Source organism: Orbicella franksi, chromosome 13, assembly GCF_964199315.1.
Source record: "Orbicella franksi chromosome 13, jaOrbFran1.1, whole genome shotgun sequence".
In the NCBI taxonomy this organism is placed as follows: domain Eukaryota; kingdom Metazoa; phylum Cnidaria; class Anthozoa; order Scleractinia; family Merulinidae; genus Orbicella; species Orbicella franksi.
Genome location: NC_138157.1, coordinates 14563521 through 14585832, shown reverse-complemented (window position 1 = coordinate 14585832; position 22312 = coordinate 14563521). Strand labels below are relative to the sequence as shown.

Below are 22312 nucleotides of genomic sequence, written 5' to 3'. Positions count from 1 at the left end.
ATAAAGCCGGCAATACCCAACGCTTCTTTAACTGAAAATAATGATTCTGACAGTAAACTTTCACAAAGATGTTTTCTCCCGACTAAAATGCCCAGAGCAGGAAGGTTATTTAAAAACTGTTCACCAACGCTGTACGACAACGTTGGCAGATATAAGCCAATCTTTTCCTATCTCCATCGAAGCACTACGTAAACGTTAAGTGAGGTACCCCGAACAATTGAGATCAACACTTTACCCGACAAATGAACTTGGAATTGAAACAAAATTAAAACAAGGTGCCATTTCTAGTGTAACACTCGCAGTTAATTACGTAATAAGTTGTTAGAGATGTCAAACCATGTGAGCGCCCGCAAAACAGTGGAATCAGGAAAAGTTAACAGATGACCGATCAGACCCATATTTGCGTATTCTGACTGCTACCCCACCCCCACCCCCCCCCCCGCTTCCCCGTACAAACCGTAACTGACGGTCCCTTAACAACATCCAACACAAAAATTTCTTGTAGCGTTTCAATCACTTTCTTGTAAATCTCTAATGACTCAGTTTTCTGACAGTAGGCGGGTTGATTGATATGCTATTCTAATTTTGTACTACCTGTATCTTATCATTGACCCGAAATAAAAAAAATAAATAAATAAACAAAACACAGTCACAAAATGCTAGCCGTTTCTTTTTGTTATTCCGCGGTCGTATTTGCTAACCGATACATAAATGAATTCTTCCTAAAAAAAGTTCCCTGGAAATAACAGCAAGTTACGTGACGGTAAATTTGCTCGTTATCAATACTCTACTTCTCGTGATATATGGCGTGACCACAAGAACCGGAAGAGAAAACCTGAGGACATTAATTGCAGTACGAGATTAAATCCAAATTGTAGTTTTCCAGCTATGTTCTAACGTGGTCTGGATCATCTCTCTACACATCGAGTTTCAAATAAACGGGGTTGATTTTAGGCCAAGAAAAACAGAATTGCATTTGAAATAGCAGAGAATTTTAAAACATACTATAGTAATTAATGAAATTAATGAAAATTAATTTTTAATTAATAATTAATAAATTAATTAATAATTAATGAAAAAACAAGGGCAAATCCAAGGGTGATGGGCTTAAAATCAAAATAACCGAGTTGGAATTAACGGGGCACAACTGGCGACACAACAACAACAACAAGGTTTATTTGTACCGTAACAAAACCTGAAGCAATGAATTGGTTATTGTAATTGGTTTTTAGCCTTCCTCGCAGACACTTCTAAATTTCGTCAGGAACGCGGGAGACAAACGCGTGACGAACCCAAAAGCATCTGTGCATTGGTGATGATTGATGAATAGCTCATCAGCCATTTTATTATTAACTTGCTTGGATGTGCAAATGTGTTTAGAAAAGAAAATAGCTTTTACGACGGGTAGAAATGACACTTCATTTGCGGTGTAAATCGACAAGAGACCTTTATTATCGCGTAAATTCAGTTGGTAAGAATTCCAAAGCGGAAGTTATTCAGACATTTTTTTTATTATTATCATGCTATTTTAGATTAATCAGGAGCCATAATCGGGGACGGAGACCGCAAGTCTCGGGATTCGCGCGCACCTATGATATGGGACAATTTTTCTATTTTTAGAACAAATTGCGCCATCCTGACGTCATATATCCGCGCGGATTCATGCACATATCAGGGGCTCTCGCGTGGATGTTGTCACGTTGCGTGATCAAATGGTGAGAGTTGAGAGATTCTCTTGCGTATTTTTCACAGTGATGGCAGGGAATAAGGCAGGGTATACGAACCAAGGCACTTATATGTAGTTTTATGCTCTGAGCTAACGGAAAAGGTGGGTTTTTCAGGGTCGAAAACAAGACTTCAATCTCGCGCTGGAAATGAATAATAAGATCTGCTCACGCTAGTTGTAAGCTTACGCGTATGCTTAAGAATATAGCAAGAAAACTCTCTACTCTGGTAACGAGTTAATTTGTGAGTTTCTCAGACAATGTTTAATCATAACCAAAAGCTGTTTTGATGGTTTCTTATTGTCTCTGCTTGTTTGGTGAGTTTGCAAAAGTTTTTGAAAGGAAAGTCTGGCGCGTACAATTAGCTCATTTGCATAGTGCATACAGCTCGTGCACTTTCAAGTCCGAGTCGGTGTTTTCAATTGTCAACAAATCTTGACAAAGATTTCTTTCGTTATCTTTTGTGCTGAGATGCTGCAACAAATTTCACGAATGCAAAAAAGGCTTCTAACATCATGTGTGTTTCTTCAACATAAGCATAGTGAAGTTTTACACTGCGAAAATGAAAATAGACAAGGAGTTTTGATAACTCGATCATCTAAATCGAAATCGTTATTCCAAGTTGATTAAAGAAAGCGTCATCGTAACTTTGCTGATTGTTTCTGCTTTATTCACATATTTTCAGCTTAGCTTTTAATATGTTCTCAAACATTTATCAATCTTAAACATATTTAAAAACTATAGAGCTATTGTTTGAGTTCGATGTACGCTTTCACATGAAAGTGCGGCGGAAGTACAATTTGTCATGTTTACTGACTGTACAAAACACTCATCGGCGGGCGCTCTCATTCATCGACAACAGAGAATTTACTGGATTTTTACACGAATAAAACTGAGCAGTATCTACGGACGTAAAGTTATTGGGACTTGATGAAACATCAAGCGTTGCTTACAATTCAAGCGAAACTCAAACTAGCAATTATTTTGTTTTACTTTTCGGTCGCGATAGACTGACAAATTCCTCGCAAGCGTGTGGCAAGAGGAGCTAGGAAACTATGAAGTCCTGAAGCTCTGCTATATCTAAATATATCCAGCTAGTTTTTTGCTGTGTAATGGAAAAGCTGTTAATCTTCAACATATGTGAAATTTAAAGTGGAGTAATGTACAGCTCATTTAAAAGAAGCATCAGTCGGAACACAACTTGGTCAACGATATATATAAGCTTACGGATGAACATACCTAAATTCGGCACTGTCTTACTTCACTCAAACTGGAGCAGCTTACGACGAAAATACTTAAGCAAAATTCCAACAGACGTAAACGCGTTGAGTTGTGGGGCAAAAACATCATGTGAAACATTTCGGGAATTTCGGACGCCATTTCCCCCGCGCGACATCCGCAAAAATCCTCGCAGCATGTACGCGCGTGTGCCGCAGGTGATGGCGCAATTTGTTCTAAAAATAGAATTATTGTCCCATATCATGGGGACAACCCCAATACTTGAAATGGCGCGCGCTTACGGTCTCCGTTCCCGATTATGGCTCCTGGATTAATTTAATTTAAGTGCCATTTAAGTTAGAGCCAGATACTGGCGCAGGTTTGATTGCCAAATTTTCAGGTTGATATTTATATTAAACTTCAATCCGTTATCTCCTCGTGATAGGCACGAGGTCTTAAAAGGGACAATCCCTGATACACACCCACACAACGAAGTTTTGCCCCCAAAAAACTTTATTACGTTGTTTCTTCGTGGCCTGCACGAGGGAAAAAGGGACAGTTGTTGATAAACACCCACGCATTAAAATCTCTCAGGTATTCAGACCTATTTCTGTTTCTCATCAAGCAAGTTGATGGATCTGTAATCCCAATACTGTTGTTACTACATCTTATTACTGACCCGAATTATGAACGAAATAGATAAAAAAGCAAAATAGTGATTCATTTTGTTTAATATTCAGGAATTTGCCAATCGTTGTCGCTAGCAGGGTGGAAACGTCTCGTGACATTTGTATAACATTTTAGGGGTTTATTTCCGGTAGTTTCCAGGAAACAGGGAAACTTTTAAGTTGCTTTATAAAGTGCATCTAACACTCAAACAGCAGCTGGATCGATAGTTTAACAAAAGTTCGCTTTTCTTTCCAAAAGCTTCTGGATCCTCCGGCTAGAGTAGAATGGATTTTGCCGGTAAGTGTTCGCCGATCGGCGGCTCAATAGTTTTGCCGTAACCTAGAGTATTTTCTTTCATCAATTCTTTGTTCAGACGAATTGCACTCTTTTTTTTATAAGAATATTGTTTTTCTGGCGATTTTAGGCTCAAAAAATTCTTGTAAATATTCTTAGATTATAGTCCACGACATTTTTGTTTTCGAATGTATTTGGTGTCTGGGTTAGGTAACAGTAATCTTAGAGGACGCCTGCAGATGTCACGCACATAACTTCTTGGAGAAATGTTATTAGTTTATGTTATTTTGTTGGTTTTTGGCCAGTTTTGCCGTTTATAGAAAAAACAAAATTATACGGTTAAGTTAAAAACGTATGCAAATTTTTAGCACCCAAAATTATATTCTTTTCAAAATCTCAGCCACCGGTTTATTCTTAAAATATTTTTAAAATTTAAGAAATTTCAGCCCCGATATTCTTATAAAGTATTTAAGAAATAGAAAACATGTACCGCATTTCTATCGAGTTCTCGAAACATGAGTGGAAGTTTGGGAGAACGAAAAATGCTGTGGGAACACGAGCCGTAGGCTAGTGTTTCCACAGCTTTTTCGAGTTCTTTCAAACTTTCACGAGTGTTTTTATTAAACAATCAGATTATTCGCTCTCGATTTCTATCGCGTGATAGTTGACGAGGGCGCAGCCCGAGTCAACTATCAAAACTTTATCTAAATCCTCTTCACAGACATTTCGAAAATGCCAAGAAGCGGCCGTCATTTTGTCAACAAGTGCACACTGCTACGCTACTCTCTATCTACCACAGAATAGATAGTGAGTAGCGTAGCCAATCATAAAGCGGCATTCGTGATAGAACGCTAATAGAAACTAAAAACTAAAACTAAAACTCGAGAACTGTTGTTGGTGACTGACGTTTCGACAACCTGAGCGGAAGTCATCTTCAGAGTCAAGAAAATGGTGTTTGTCAGTCGATGATGTTTTAAGTCTGGTCCGTTGAACGTGATTAGTCAGTATAGCCATGATGGTATTGGCTGGAAGACTCGTGTAAAGTTTGTCACCAGTCATTGGTGGGTTTCGATCCGTCTATTGTTAGTCAAATAGGTCGGTTTTTGGTCCGTGTATTGTTAAGTCGGTCTGTTAGAAGTCCGTTTATCGGTTTCGTTTCTGTCGTGGATAAGTCGTTTGTAAGGTGCCGGTAGTTGTTGACATCTGTTAAGAGGCGTTTGTTCTAGGTTAGTGAACCAGCTTTCCAGAGTCAGTCGTTGAAAATAGTTTGTACTGTAGGTTAAGCACTGAGCAGTCCCAGTCAATGCTGTGGTTTGTGAGTTGATGATGTACAGCAATGTGATTGTTGGCATCACCATTTCTCGTGGCTCGTTTGTGCTCAGTCAGTCTCGTGTTAAGGTTTCTGCCAGTCTCACCAATGTAGGAAGCCTGGCAGTCGGAGCATTTGATCTTGTAAACTGCTCCCTGTCTGTCGTTAGGTTCGTCTCTGTCTTTCACGTTGGTCAGTAAGTGTCGTAACGTAGTTGTAGGTTTGTGGGCTACACGAATGTTGTAGGGCTGTAGGATCCGTGCGATGGTCTCAGAAGTGCCCTTAATGTAAGGTATAGTCACTGTAGTAACAGGTGTAGGGTTCTTGTTCGTAGGTCGGTAGGTCGGTAAATGTTTCGTCTAATAAAGTCAGCGTTGTAGTTGTTTTTGTGAAAAACACGTTCAAGGTATCTGTTTTCGTCACGTAAGCTGTCCGGTGTGTCACAAACTAGTTGCGCTCGTCTCGTCAAAGTCTTTATAGTCGTGGCTTTGTGTGAAGTCGGGTTGTAGGATGATTCGTCGAGTAATCTGTCGGTATCTGTCGGTATGCGTCAGTATGCGTCGACTTATAACATCATCGACTGACAAACGCCATTCACTTGACTCTGAAGGTGACTTCCGCTCAGGTTGTCGAAACGTCAGTCACCAACAACAGTTCTTTTCAGAACTACACTCACCCGGACGATCACACTATACGAACTACTGATACTCCTGGGTTCAAACCATTTACAAAGAAAAGAAAGAGTGTATACATAGAGCAACTGTTCATGAATATTTGTCTAGCAAACCCAGGACTCAACTCATAGTGTTAATGCTATATTTTGAAGCCTAGAGTAATGGCATAATTTACGTACAAGGAGGATATTTACTTTATTCATACTTTTCGGAGGGCTAGTCTTCAGGGCTTACTCTTGATTTCTGTTGTTTGTTTTCGCAGACCAAGATTCCACAGCTCATGCTGCAGTCTTTCTGTCGCTCTCCGTGTTGACCGTGGTGTTAAACGCCTTGGTAATAATATCAATATGGAAAGATCCATTTAAAAACTTCGAAGGAATTTCAAACTACCTGATATTAAACCTCGCCGTTAGTGACTTGTTGGTGGGTATACCAGCCGAGTTATTTACCGCTCTTCTTCATTGGTTTCCCTATGAAAGCGTGATGCAAGTAGTGGACATTACATCGGCTCTTGGTTTTTACGCCTCAGGTCTGACAATTTTAGGCCTTGCAGTTGAACGAATGATTGTAATTTCACACCCATTAAAGAGGGCAGATCATTTAACGTACACTAATCTAACACGTGGAATTTTGTGCATCTGGCTCTCGGCTGGGTTGATAGCAATCCTTCCCGTGCTTGAGTGGAATTCAATTTCAAGGAACAGAATAATTATTTTCGATTCCATTGGCGTCCTGATATTTACCTTAACAGTTGCCTGCTACGCAAGAATCTTCTTCCTGGTTAGAAAAGGTTCGCATCAAAATTTAACGACTGAGGTCGGGCGTGAGGAGCGACAATATTTAACTGAAAATGCACGAGAGAAAGAAAAGATAAAAAGAAGAGAAAGGAGCGTGATGCGTTGTGTGGCCATCCTGGTTGGATTATTGATCGTATGTTGGGCTCCACGGTACGTGCTGGGAAACATTGCTCTACTATATGAAGAAAGCTGTGTTATCCCTGACGCACTTACATCCATAGCATGGTGGTTATGTTTTCTGCATCCGCTGGTCAATCCGATCGCTTATTCGCTGTGCACAAGAAAGTTTCGACGGGCACTTTTGAAGATAATCTGCAAGTGCAACAGTGCGCCGCCAAGACGTGCCATTGCCTAAAACATTTATCAATCTAGAGACCGAGCCTACTACTAAACAGGTCCACATCAAACGATTCCATCATTTCTAATCTCGACCATGAAATCTTTCAGATTGTATAGTTAAGGTGGCTTACTACAGTTTTTCCGAGACTCAGTAGCGCGCGCTACGATTGCCTGCCAGACGTTAGTATTAGTTGTGCGTGCAAAAATGACGCGAGTAACCCTATGAAAAACGAAAATAACTTCAGGACTTGAAAGGCATCAAATCACTTCGGTGTATGTAGCAATAGCTTCAAGCGGTTTTCAAACATGTGTTTAAGCCTAGGGCCGATGAAATATGACAGAAAATGTCCATAAACAACCAGTAAAAGAGCTTTAATTTACTCTTGCTTTCTTGCACGCGATACATGGCGTCACATGAGCGCGCGCATAAATAAAGGGCATGCGCAGTTCAATTCTCATCCAAGGCTGTAAAAGCCAGTCTTTGATCGAGGATTGCAAGAAAACCTACCGTACAACCCATGATGAAATTTTCACAGTTGATTTTTAGGGGTGAATCGCGTTTAGAGTCAAAATTTTAAAAAAATCTGTAAGACTATTTTTGATTTCAAAATTTCTTAATTTGCGAAAAATCTGTCTTACAGATTCTTAGTTTACTTTGCATGAATTTTAACTCAGAGCAAATTTCTTATTCCTGAAATTTTGAGGTGGGGTCATGCGGGTGGATTTTGAGAAAAACGTCATTTAACCTATTAGTGCCCAGTCTCTCCTTAAGTACTCGGTCATTCATTTTGGCTATTTGTCGACGTTTAAATTGTTCAAGTTTCACCTAGAATGGTAAAAACTTAAGCAAACAGTAAATACAGAAAGGAAAAACATCTTGGAACATTTTTCAAAAGAGTTAGAAGTTGGGCTGTTATAATCCATCAAAGCTGTAGTAAGCCACCTTAAGTAAACCAGTAGCAATTAAAGATTAGGCATGCGCGTTGAGTGGCTGAATGAATAGCTGTAGTCGGCCTAAATACCTAGAGAAACTTTGCCGAGGCCTTGAGTGCCATTTCAAAGACAAAGCCAGCAAATAAAGTTTTCATTTTTGTTGAATAGAAGTGCTAAAGTAATAACGAAAGATTTTGAAAGCGCGAAAATACGCAGAGTAAGGAAGCCATTCAAATGCCGCCGCTTAATAAAGAGCGAGGAGAGGAGTCTTTCGACCAGATGGCTTTATTTTCCAAATCTACGTCTTTTTACTTCACGTTGTTTTTTTCTTTAAGTTTACTTAGCCTATATAATTTAAAGTGAACCAAACCCTAAAATTCTAGGAACATGAGCAAGGGGATGTGTCAGTAACTTGAGGTCCGTATCGTAAGGAACTGCTGGACGTCATGAGCCAATCAAATTCTAGGATTCAAGATTCCGGATCCATGAGATGCAAGCCCTATTTAGCATTTATTAGTAGATTGCAGACATCACTTGTGGCACAGCTGCGATTACGGGAGAAGGTCACTCTAAAAAACGTATTTTTTGTCAACGCAAATTAAAATCTCGCACTAAGTTTAGCTACTCGCCGAAGTTTCAGACTCTAAAGTGCTGGTTTTCCTTATGAAATTCGTCTCCAAAAGAGCCTAAAATTCGACACCGTTGCCGCCATTTTGAACAGTATTTAGCAGCCAGGCCGCGTTTTCGTGACGTCTTTCCGTCCTAGGGATTTTGTCCATGGCTTCCGACAAGCCTTTTAACTGACTCCTAACTGCCACTCTAGGTTATGGCTACAACTTGAGCTGTATTATTTTGAGCCGAACATGCTCAAAACCCCGAAAATCATAGCCGTGAAGATAGTGAAGAGGATAATTGGTTGGTAAAAAATAATTTTTTTTGACCTTTGCTTGTGAAGGATGCCAAGTAAGTTGCGGGTTTTTCAGCTTCCCGCGAATTTCGAGTTGCATGGAATGACGTCACATAAACACGGCCTGGCTGCCAAGTACAGTTTCAAAATGGTCGAATTTTGGTCTTCTTTCGAGACGAAATTCTTTAGGATAGCAGGCACTTTAGGGGTGGGAAAACCCACTGTTTGCTTGCTATAGGTGGAGACAAAAAAGTCAGCATTTTGGAATGACCTTCTCTTTTAAAGGGAACTTGAATGGGTGGTGTGTTCACGAGTCACGACGTGTCCTCATGCTTGGCGTAATGTATTCGCAATCAAAGTACTCTATCAGTAAACACGTGAATTTTGTAGTGAATGATGATTGATAAAAGGAAACCTTTGCATAATGTGGAATTACTCTTTTCATAAAAAACATTAATATTCTAAGGGAAAAAATTACATAAAACAATACCCAACGCTTCTTTAACTGAAAATAATGATTCTGACAGTAAACTTTCACAAAGATCTTTCCTTCCGACTGAGCCTTGAGCAGGAAGGTTCTTTTAAAACTGTTTACCAACATTGTAAGACAACGTTGGTACATACAAGCTAACCTTTTCCTGACTCTTTCCTAGTCTCCATAGAAGCACTACGTAAACGTTGAGTGAGGTACCCCCGAACAATTGAGATCGACACTTTCCCGGACAAATGAACCGGGAATTGAAAGAAAATTAAAACAAGCTGTCATTAACAATTTTCCCGATTTTCCCCATCAACAAATTAACCATATTTGTATAGTCTGACTGCGCCCCCCCCCCCCCTCCCCGGACAGCCCGTAAGAGCTGTGTTTTAATTACTTTCTTATAATTTCTTACTTTTCTGACAGTAAGTTGGTTGATTGATAAGTCATTCCAATATTGTACTACCTGTATCTTATCATTGACCCGAAATAATAGAAATTAACAAAACACAATTACAAAATGTTAGCCGGTTCTTTTTGTTATTCCGCGGTCGTATTTGCTGACCAATTCACCAAAGAATTCTTCGTAAAAATAGATCCCTAGTAATAACAGCAGGTTACGTGACGGTAAATTAGCATGTGATCAAGACTCAACTTCTCGTGACATATGGCGTGACTACAAGAACCGGAAGAGAACATATGAGGACGTTAATTGCAGTACAATATTAAAGGTGCAATGAAAAATCCATATTGTAGTTTTCCAGATATGTTCTAACGTTGTATGGCGTCATCTCTCTACAAATCCAGTTTGAAATAAACAAGGTTGATTTTAGGCCAAGAAAAACAGAATTGCTTTTGAAATAGCAGAGAATTTTAAAACATCCTATAGTAATTAATGACTGAAAAAACAAGGGACAATCTAAGGGAAATGGGCTTGAAATCAAAATGACCGAGTTGCAATTAACATGACACAACTGACAGCTGAAAGTGGTTGTTAGCCTTCCTCGCAGACACTCCTTAATTCCGTCACGAACGCGTGACGAACCCAAAAGCATCTGTGCTTTGTTGATGATTGATGAATAGCTTATCAGCCATTTTATCAGTGCTTGGATGTGCAAATGTGTTTAGAAAAGAAAATTGCTCTTATAACGGGTTGAATTAACACCTCGTTTGTGGCTTAAATCGACAAAAGACCTTTATTGTGCTGCAAATTCAGTGCGTAAGAATTCCCAAACCGGAAGTTACGCAAACATTTTGTACCTTAATTTTAGGTAAGTGCCATTTCAGTCATAGCCAGATACTGGCGCAGGTTTGATTGCCAAATTTAGGTTGATATTTTTATTAACCTTCAATCCGTTATCTCCTCATGATAAGCACGAGGTCTTAAAAGGGACAATCCCTGATGCACACCCACACAACAAAGTTTCGACCGGTATTAAAAAAAAAAATAGAATTACTAATTTCCTTCTACCAAGATCGATCTTTTATTCCAACATTGTTGTAACCACATCTTACTATTTACCAGGAGTATAAACCAAACACAAGAGCAAAATATTACTTGTCATTGCTATTCCCACATGTTTTTGGCGAAACTGTTGTCGGATTCATCGCAATTAGGGCGGAAACGACATTTGCAGGGTTTAATTCCGGGGTTGATTTCCGGGAAACAGAGGATACCGGATGCTCTATTAGATATATTATCCAATCAGCAGCTGGGATAGCTCTATGGCCGGTTTCACGGGTCTTTGATCGCGAAGAAAAGGAAAATTTGAACCTTAAGCTTGTCATTTTAAACCTTGCTGTGTGTCAGCTTCTCTTGCAAATGGCTTGTGGACCCTCCGACTCGATTTCGACAGCTCGAACGGATTATGACGGTACGTATTTGTCGATCGGCGACTCGGTAGTTTTGCAGTATGATCAATCAATTTTTTCATTGATGATTTCTTCAGATGAAGGATAGAGATTATATGTAAAGCAAACCGAGGACTCAAATCGCAGTGTAAATGCCAGGAATTAGAATTAAGAGACTAAAGAAGAGACTATATAACACACACCACAAATGAATCTAAATAAAAAGCAATTGTTTACAAAGGTAGCTTGATTCCTTGTCTTCCGTTGTGCCGAGTTTTGTTTTGTTCTGCCGAGTTTTTCTGTGAGCACTTCGAGGTGACGCGAAGGTAGGTAAATTTGGTTTCCCCGAATTACATGGTTTAAATCAAGTTTATATTTTGTCCGTCTAGAAAGCCCAAATGAGCCAATTCTTGGCATAAAGGATGAAGAGTGATAAAGCTACCTGTTAAATATAAACTTTTCCTGGCCTGTTTAATTCTTTGACCTAAATTCACTTCTCAATATTTCCTTAGTACTTTTGCGTATTTGCCTATTCTCGGCCACCCTGCTCGCTTTCAACGCTAAAAGCGCTCATAGTTTTGTGTGGAGTATTCGTGTCAAGTCAGTTGTAAAAATAAAGCTGTAATTGGGTGGCATGCCGAAAGCTATGAGCTCTGACTTAACCCCGTTTTTAATACCCAACTCTGTTTGAGCCTCGCTTGACTGCACTCAAGAGAAAAACTAGGTGTGCAAAAAGCTTCCTTTTCTAACATGAAACAAAGCTCTTTAAGGATAATTTGTGATCGAAATATCAAAACACAAGCCTTATAAGTGATTTAACAACAAAAAATGGTGATAAGGCGTTGTTTATTCTGAGGAATCGCGTGCACTCTTTTGTGGCCGAAAACTGGGCCCGCTGGCCGATAACTGGGCCCACGAACGAAGCCTCCATTTTCATTATTACTCGGGAGAAAACAGCGTTGAGCAGTCGATAGCTCTACATGTGTAAACTGAATGCTAAAGTTAGTTATGCGAGAAATTTTAAGTCCTTACGGCTATTCCAAGGTAAGAAATACAAGTTTACGTTCTTTGTGGCCGAGAACTGGGCCCTATACTGTATATTTAGGTTCTTTGTAGCGGAGCTCCCGCGCTGCAGGAAACAGAAATTTTTCAAAGTAGCTGGAAGTTAGAAAAATTGTAAATGACAATTTGCTGGATGTGGGGATGTGTCTAGAAAAGAAAATTGCTTTTATATAATGGTTCAATTAAAACTTTATTTGTGGTGTAAATCGACAACAGACCTTTACTGTGTTCAAACATTTTATAGCTTTAAAGGGTTATTTTAGCCATAGCCAGATGCTGGCGCAGGTTTATTTTCCAAATTTAAGCCAGTAATATTTGTATTAAACTTCAATTCGTTATCTCCTCATGATAAGCACGAGGTCTTAAAAGGGACAGTAACTGATGCACACCCACGCACCAAAATTTCCCCCGGCCGATAAGTTTTCAATTGCCGTGCCACAACAGGATGTAATAAGTCTGAGCGGGTTGCCCGTTTTGTGCGTTTTGATATTTCCAAAGGCAACTCCTGGTCTCGCTTCTTTATTTAAAACCCCCTTAGCTACTTCGTGAGCAATCTCACCCTTTCCTAGCCATTTAGAGCACCAACTCTCTACTAATGCCAAATGCTTAGAGGTAGGATCCGATTGCAAAGATTTATAATGTAACTGGTTGTTGAGCTGACCAAACATTTTTTCCTCGTACTCTTTTTCATCAAGTAATACAAATCGAGAGCCTTTCTCTTGTATACGAATCACTACATTAGAATTTTTAAGTTCTTTAAGCGCCATCCGTTCTTTTTTAGAAAGGTTATCTCTGGCTTGTCTAATTTCTAATGTGTAATAAAGACAACGGCAATTGAAAACTTATCGGCCTTTACAGAATTCTATTTACAACCACTTGCCCGAAAATGACCATCGTTTATTAAGGACACCACCGATCTGCTTAACAAAATAGAAGATCTAAATGCAAGCGGCCCCTTTCCAACTGGCACCTTACTGGACTCGTGGGACGTGGTTTCAATGTTTCCTAACATCGATAACAAACTCGGCCTCACTGCAGTAAGTAAGGCTTTGAATGCTAGAGAAAACAAATTTCCATCCACGACTTGTATTTTAGAAGCTGTAAAAATTTGTTTGAAAAGTAACCATTCTGTTTTTAAGGAAAATTTCTTTCTTCAAATCCATGGCACAGCTATGGGTCCAAAGAATGCTTGCAGTTATGCCGATCTAGCCATGGGCGAAATTGATCTCAAAGCTAAGTTTTCTGGTCCAATAAAGCCGTCCTTATGGTGGCGATATCGAGACGATGTCTTTGATCTTTGGCAGGAAGGCCTTCCTGCCCTACATCAATTTACGGATTACGTTAATTCTCTGTATCCTACTATTCAATTTGAGTTAGTTTTTTCTGAGCGTGAGCTTCACGTACTGGATCTTACTTTATATCTTATCGATGGGTTTATTAAGACAGACGTCTATTCCAAACCTACAGACAGTCACTTATATCTTCCACCTTCTAGCTGCCATCCTAAGCATGTTTTCAAGGCTATTCCTTTTGGAGTAGCCACAAGATTAAAAAGAAATTGCTCGGAAGAAATTTTTCTCGCCGAGAGAACAGCTGAGTACAAAGGGTATCTTGTTAACCAGGGTTATTCCTCTAAATTAGTTTCTGATCAATTCTCCAAAGCCTCCGCCATTCCTAGAAATGATTTACTTAGGACTCGTGGAAAGGAAACGAAGAAATTATTTCCATTTGTGATTACATTTAATCCAAATTTACCCGACTTGGGCAACATAATCAGAAAGCATTTTTTCATTCTACAATCCAACCCCAAATTAAAAGAACTTTTCCGTCGAAGTTCCATCATACCATATGTTCGTCGGTCAAAAAAATCTCAAAGAATTATTAGCACCATCTCGTTTCAAAGCTGTCGAAGAGGGACAAATAATTCTTCACAACAATGGTTGCTTCAAATGTGATAAGAATAGATGCAACCTTTGTCGAAATTTCTTTGTTGAATCCAAATCATTTCTTAGTTTTCAGACGGGCAAAAAATACACCATTCATTCCAGACTTTCTTGTGATTCAAAAAATGCAATTTATTTGGCTTCTTGCAAGAAATGTCGCTTGCAATACGTGGGATCTGCCACTACCGATTTTAGAATTAGGTTTTGCAATCACAAGTCTGCTATGATCACGAACAAAACAGCTTGTGAAGTAGCAATACATTTTAACAAAATCCCACACACTCTAGGTGACTTTTCCTTCCAATGTATATTGATCAGGTACAGACCCCAAACAACTCTGAGGAGATCGATAGGCTTCTAATTACAAAAGAGGCTTATTGGAGTGCTCAGCTGTTCTCTTTGGCACTCCATGCTTTAAATGAAAGAAAGGAATTTCATTCGAAAAATAGAATTTGTTATAATTAATTTCCTCTCCTATATTGTACGTTATTGATTGATCGTTGAAAGGTCCTTTTCTTGGATTTTGTCAGCCTTTTAGGTGTTGATTAGACTCAAAGGTCCTGTCAAGGAATCTTATTATGATTAATATTATTTAAGGGCCCCTCCAGGGATTCGTTGCTAATTTGCCCTTTCAGGCTCCAAAGGCCTCGTTTTGGGATTTTGTTACAGTTGATGTTTTCAGTTATATATAGGGGAGGGTTTTACTTTTTCCAATGCTTGCTGCGTTGCCTCTTCGGTTATTTTATTTGTTTTAGCCAGTTTGGTTTTTTAGTTTTTAGTTTTTAGTTTTTATCTCTCATACTCTGCCGATTATTTTCATGGTAGTTTGTTTTCGATTCATTCAATATTTTTTCGCTTTGTTGATTTTGTTTTTTGTCCTTTGTCAATCAGCACCACTTTCTGTTCTTTCATGTGATTTTGTACTTTTATTAGTTGTCACTTGTAATTACGTAATCACTAGCACCTTAATCTTATTTAAAGCTCGCTTTTATTCAAAAGTTGGAATAACTGAAGAAGGTCTAATGTACTGTATCTTACTGAAAACAACAAACTTCAGCGAGAGATGTAGAAATGTGGGATACTGACCTTCAGCATGCGATCCAGCTTGTCTCTTCTACCAATACACGCGAGCCAAGAGCAACAAAAGCTCTGGTCACAGCGACTTTCGGAGCTAAACGGCTTCTGTTAATTATGTTCCTGTAGTACACAGTGCAAACTATGGCCAGCAATACTTCATCCAGGTTGTTGTTAACATTATAGGCTATTGCTCCTAGTGTTATCACTGAATCACGAACAACAACAACCGAAAGTCGGAACAACACCAGTTTTGCAAATGTGTAAAATTTGCTATACGATGACAGACGGCTCTCCGTTATTTTCCTTCAAAACAATAATAAACTTTTCTCTTTTCCCGAAATTTTTGCTTAAAAAGTCGAAGTAATGTGTCTGCAGCATCTTTCTATCCTCAATATAAAATGACACGAAACTGATGGTTTACAAATTTAGAGAAATCGTGCCTAATCGAAACGCCATTTTCTCGTTTTGTGAAACGAGCTGCAAAGCGCAGTTTAAAGCGGATGTGACGTCATTTTTCGTTGGATGATGCATTTACGAAAGTTTCAGGAGTCTTCTGCCCCGCCCCTGGTCCAAACAACACAATTTGCAATCAATTGCCCAATTTCATATCGCGCGGGAGACTGGCACTAAAGGATTTTTGCGAACTTTTTATCAAATTTGAATGGTGGGCGATTTTGTAGAAGGCACTTTGAGTCAGTGACAGAGATCTTCAATTCCACATCCCTTGTCGGTCAAAACTGTGGTGCCTTTATCCTTCATCATGTTAAGAACGCCACAGTCTGAAGTTAAATCATTATCCGTAATCGATCCTGGGTATGTTTCAGTACACATGACCAAGTTACCATACGGTGTGATCTATATGCCAGTTTTGCCAGTGTCATGGTTCTTATAAGAACTAAATGTTGCACAGCTGATGTCATAATTCTCAGAGTAAGAGATCCAGTTTTCAGTGCAATCACCCAGAAGAACAGTATCCTGAAAACCTGAGGCCCAGAGATCTTTTGGTAATAATGAGGACATCTCTTCAGGTAAAGGGTTGAGGTCTATTGCATCGAAAACAGTAAAAAGAAAAACAGCCCAGGCACTAAAAGTTCTGGACTGAGTCAAGTCACTTGTATTTGTCATAAATCCCCTTATTTCTAGATGGAGGGTGTGCCTGCATATTGTTCAGTAGAAAGCACATTAGTTCTGTCCTCTTTGTTAGCTTTCTTTGTCCACTTTCATAACCTTTGCAATCAGGATAGACAATTGCAGAAATAAAGGGCTGGACACACTCAAAAAGACAGTCAAAGTCATTCAATGATAATCCAGTCATTTACAGAGATTGTTGTGGATACAATTTCAAACAAGCATAGGAGACTTTTGACTGCTTTGAACAAATTGTTTTGGTTGTTTGGCACAAGCCTTATTCTCCGCTTTAAGTGAGTTCAATTCATCAACATTTCATTTACCTGTTCTGTTTTCACTTTCAGTTTCTCTTTTAGATGTTTCGATCCTCAATTTCCTCCCTTAACACTTCACATTCGGAGGGGTCATCTTCCGTTTTATAAACCAGCCTCCTCCTTTTTACTTTCTCATTTGGCTGCTTTGTTAGAGCGCGTTTGGCCGACTCGACGTTTTCACTTGGTGTTGTTTTCTCAGTAATTTTCTTTTTAAGATAACTGTTACTGCATGGCAAGTCTGGAAGGTCATTTATATCCATTCTTGTTGCCTTTATTTTGCAGAATTTTACTGTATGCATGGCGTTTCTCTGGACAATTAGCGACTTTACTGAGACGGTAGTAAGTCAACTTACCATTTGTTCTCCACGAATTCGTACAAATTTAAGTGCTGCAGCACAGTTCCAGTGCTCGACTCCACACTTATTAGAACTACTACTACTAATAATAATAACTTTATTTAAGTGTCAAATGTATTTAGCACTATTAAATGTGTTAATTGGGGACACTGTAAATAAATAAACAAATAATTCAAATATAACATAAGCTATTAAAAATCCCAACTGGTTGGAGGCTGACCAGTTGGCTATTTACACAATGCAGTCGAGGAGTTGAACTCGGGGCTGCCGAGAACAAATCCAGATAGCGCTAGGGTGAAGGAGTTGAACCAGGGACCTCCAGATTTCAATTCCAGCGCCCTAAACCACTCGCCCACGCCGCCTTCTAGGAATTTCTAATGTGGTAAATTTAATCGTCGGCAGGTCCTCGGTATCTTTTCTGCTTCCTGCTGGTCAGCGTTTCGTGCAAATGACATGGCGCTTAAAATTAACTTCATGATTTGCTTTGCCAAGAACATACAAATAGGCGTCGACAACGTCTTTTCTTGCTGAGGCTAGTTTTGTTAACGTATAGTATTCTCCACCACTTTCCAGGAACTCTTAAAATATTTGCTTGAACACGACCAGTGCCAAGAACGGGAACTCTTTACTTTCTGCGGTGTGCTTTCGTCTACCGCAGCAGACGCCATTGTTATTTTGTCCGCAAAAATCCAGTAGTGCCAGTGTCCCGCGCGACATGAAATAAGCCAATAGAAGCTAGTCTTCTGGTTAATTAAGGTAATTCCCCCGAAATAAAACTGCACATAAATTTTTGTTCAAACTTTGTCCAATGAATATATGTCATATGAGAACTTAAATTATAGAATAAAAAAGGGGGATGTCCATGCTCGTTAAGGAGCAGTGAGGCATTAATAAGGGCCCATTTTAGCGTTATGTAATGCTTATTACAAGAACGCATTCTAAGTTATTGTAAACTCTTTGTGAGTCCAGACTCATAAAAACACGCCGAAAACTACAGTCAATATTTGTGACGGACACAAATAAACTTTTTAAGTTTGATTTTGACAGACAGCTGAATCCTTGTTAAAATATTGGAACCAAATTGCGTGCCACGGCTATCAAACTGGAAAATAGACAAGACTACAGTGCAGCTGCTATTTTTTTTATTTATTAAATTTTCAAACACAGAAATCAGATCAGTCTTTCCTCACGCAAAGCTCATGATAAGTTGATTAAAATAACTTGGAAAAGAGGGTGCCCTAGCTTGTTAGTGAGCTATGGCCATTTTTCAACCGACAGAACTCAATATCAAGGCAAATCCGCCATGTTTTCAATGTGCGCGTGCACGAACGCGCGCTAATGACGCCATAAATTATGCGCAGTAAGGATGCGCAATGCAATACTGAGGAATGACCTTAAACTCTCATCCGGAACTCTCTATAACCACACTCAAAGCCCCTGGGTGAGACTTCCACATGAAAAGGTCGGGGATGCTCGTTTGGGGTACAAATCAACGATTCTGGTCTCAGTTAGGATGTTGATGACAATGCGCCTCTATTTTTGGCTGTCAAAGTATCTTTTAGGGTGCCCTTGAAGAAATAATAATAAAAGAAACGCTTTTTTTAGCTCCGTTTTCAGGGTCCATTTTCGCCGGTTTCTCGAGTCCGGTCGAGTAGCGCGGGCTCTTTCCTTGAACAGTGGCTAGTAATTGAGCCTATTCCGTTTTAAGTGGAATCATCTGGGATTCAAATTAAGCTCTAACCACGCTCAGACTGGTCTCCTTTAGAGGTTTATAAATTCAAATTTTCCGACGACCATCTTTTCTTTTCATACAGGAGTCCCTCTCCCCCGGCCCCCCTTTCCCCATCCGGGCTCAAAGCATGGGCCAACTCTTCAATAGCACTGAGTAGTGACAAGCTTTATATTGGTGGTCTTACGCTACGTTTCCATTGAGTTGATGGACTATTAAAAAATTAGCTAAACGTTCGTATCTACGAAAGGATAAAATTATACAACAAAGAGGCACGCAAAGAAAAACGCCACACGAGTGACACCTACGCTCAGACGCTGTTCTTACATGACGAACCCTAGAGAGCAAAACACAAACTGGATTTAATACAACAACCATAGCTTACGAAACTACAATTTCAATTAGAAAAGATCTTAGCGGGATAAAGCACACGTGGGAGGCTTGAATGGCACTCTTATAAAATTATCCTCTGATTAGTCGTACTTATATCTTAATTAGAGTCAGTGGCTTTCTGAGGTTGTTAATAGGTAAACTTATCTTGTCCTAAGCGCGAACAATTCTCGCGTGACCCAAATAAATATTGATTTTCGTCTTGCGGCCATCTGGATAAGAAAACAACAAGTTTCCTTTGTGAGGCAAAGCAGCTCAAGTATTCCAAATCAATTATTATGTAGGTTGACAACCAAGTCAGTCATAAACTTCTCTAATGATGCCTTTATTTACTCTAAAATAAAGACTCTTTCAGACAAATACTTTTTTATTCAATCGAACGTGGATGGTAAAGAATTAGAAAGAACAATCGGCGAGATAAATACGGACAAAAAAAACTCTCAAACAATAGGAATGTCGGTCTCTAAAATGATCGTTCTTGTTGTTTACAAAAAAAGACATCACACGCTCTTAAAAGGTAATTCATTTCTTACCATTTTCATTCCACACAAAACAACGTTTTACGAGAAATTGGCTAATGATGCTAACACTTTTATCAAGCAAAAAATCTAGCCCAAATAAAGTTATCACATTTAATTTAAATCATTAATGACAAAATTGGATTATTGATAGAGAAATAACTTTTTATCTGACATGCCCACTTGGAAAAATAAACTAAGTTTTGATATTAATAGATTCTAGAGACGTATTCTAATTCTTGAAAAACAGGTCTTTATTATTTAAATTTCGCAGCTGAATGCTTCTCAGAGGAAACATCCACGACAAAAATTTGATCTTTCCCTAAAATTCCCTATTGTATGCAGTGTAGGGCCCATGCCATGCATCCTCCAAACAATGCAATTGACGAAGATGGCAATTTCATCGCGTGATAAATGTCGATTTCTTCTTCTGATCTTGTGTTCGATCTCTCGCCACGTGAGATCCTCACAGAAAACCTATCCAGGTGCGATTTACACAAAGCTGAACTTGAGGCTTAGAGGATATACATTTAAGTCCTGCGTTACTCCTAGCCAGGTTTCTTGCAATCAAGCTTGTCTCGTAAACACCAGATGTTCTTCGACGAACTTCAAAGAAATCTCACAGCAACACGAGGGCTTGTGCGAGTTGAACGATGCACCACCATTGGATGTGATTAGTTTGGAAAACGATCTACATCATGAAGACGGATTCATTTTCGCTCTTTTTCCAAACGACAATATGGTAAGACATTACCTACGACTGTTCTAAATAGTTTTACATGCATATCGATTCTTGTTCTGGATTTTTAGCCATCTTTCGTACGTATTTGCAAATCGTCTGGCAATCAATTCATGACTAACATTCATGACTACGTTTCTTTGACTAAGATAGTTGGTGCCCATCCATGCTTAAGTGACATACAACGCGGTACTACAAATTATTTCGACGTTCTATTTAGGGAATCAAAAATTTTTCTTCGAGAATCTCAAATTGTGAGTTATCGAGCATTGAGCTATAAAAATGTTCAGTTATATCACAACGTACACTAACTTTTATCAGGATTAAAGCCGTCAGCTATGATAATAACACACAAGCTGGATCGATTTTAAGACCTGTGATAGAAGATTCCTGCGAGGACGAAAATGTTAATTGAGTATTTTGCAACCTCTCTCTATTTTCAGTGTACGCCGGAAAGTATAGCAGTCGCAATCAACATGATGTGACCAATTTTGCCGATCAGTGCCTAGAGTTAAAGCTAAATCTTGGCTACCGATACAATTGAGGTCGCTGGGCAGTGCAGAATCTTAAGCAAGGCAGTATTTTTTCGCTTCATATAAACCCTTTTTAATACTAATAAAGGGCTTTATTGGAGACAGTTTCGAGCTAAAAAGATCGTGCCTAAATTTCCTTAGTTATTCCTAGTTTTTTCTTTATTGATCATTGCTATCTTTTCAGTATTCCGCAAGTAACATTTCTGCCGCGATGGAAGAAATAAAAAAAATAGACCATTTAGAAACATAAAAATCATTGACATACAAAACGTAAATCATAATAAATCCATGTAAACAGAATTTTGTCAAAATTATTCTACAGAAAATCCTGATTTCTTTGGGTTGTGCTAAAATATCACTATATCAGTGTGCTTTGAGATAAAAACAAAATTTCATATGATTCCAATCGCTTTCCGCAGTGTGTCAAATTCTGGTAAGACAAGCAACTTATTTGCATATTTCTGTCCTTTTTGGTTGACAAGGAGGCTGAAATTAAAGCACATACATTTATCGCCCACGTTTTTAATAAAAAGTTGGGAAGAAAACAAAATGGACCATATTGTGTCCTTTTGACAACCAAGCACTTTATTTCAGGACTCTTTAAATGAATTTCCGGGAGCTCACCCTATCAGACTCAAATTAGTCATGACATGTTTTCAGTGAACTTTAATCGATTGTTACTTACATGTTTCTCTCTATTTGAGTAACTCATCAAAGAAACGATATTACTGTATGTCCCGATGAAAAGATCGCACTCCATTCGCCTTTTATATTTGCATTTCTTCTCACGCAATGAAAACAAAAAGGCATTCAATGCTGATCCAGGTTTTATCAATTTAGCCAGGTTTACTTTACAATTCTGAAATCAAGGGACAAGATGAGACCATAGAATTATCTTGACAATACTTCCACTTAGTTGATCGGAAACGTATTTTTACATTTTCAAAAGTTCTTTTGTCCTACAAACTGTAAATTAATGGCTTGTATTATAAGCGATGTTTCTTGATACCCCAGGCAGGCGGTGGCTCCTCCAGCCGTTAGGACATCTTGTAAACACAATAACCTAAGCGTGTTTGGCCTTTGCATGAAGTTACCGAGGCGTTGCAGCTTTCGGAATAATTTTGGTTCCTCGAATTAATATTTTCTTAGGTTTGGTGATTAAAATCGAGAACTTTATGTGTTCTTCAATGAGTAATTGTCCCGCGGGCGTTTTCATATCTTTGGCTTGTCCCTACTCACAAAGTTTTGATTTTTTAGGATGACTGTCGTTGGCGAGGTTGCCATAACAACGGAGTTTGCGTTGTGAAAATGCAAAGTTTTGTTTGTTACT

General features: G+C 38.9%; 1 protein-coding gene across 1 annotated transcript; it reads left to right on the top strand.

The window, feature by feature from the left end:
• The first annotated feature begins 3895 nt into the window (after window positions 1–3895).
• On the top strand, window positions 3896–7600 carry LOC145465054 (sphingosine 1-phosphate receptor 3-like). The gene is made up of 2 exons (XM_081448854.1): window positions 3896–3908; window positions 6151–7600. Exons 1-2 carry the CDS (start codon window positions 3896–3898, stop codon window positions 7038–7040), a joined length of 903 nt encoding a protein of 300 aa, XP_081304980.1. The 3' UTR covers window positions 7041–7600.
• Window positions 7601–22312: the final 14712 nt, after the last annotated feature.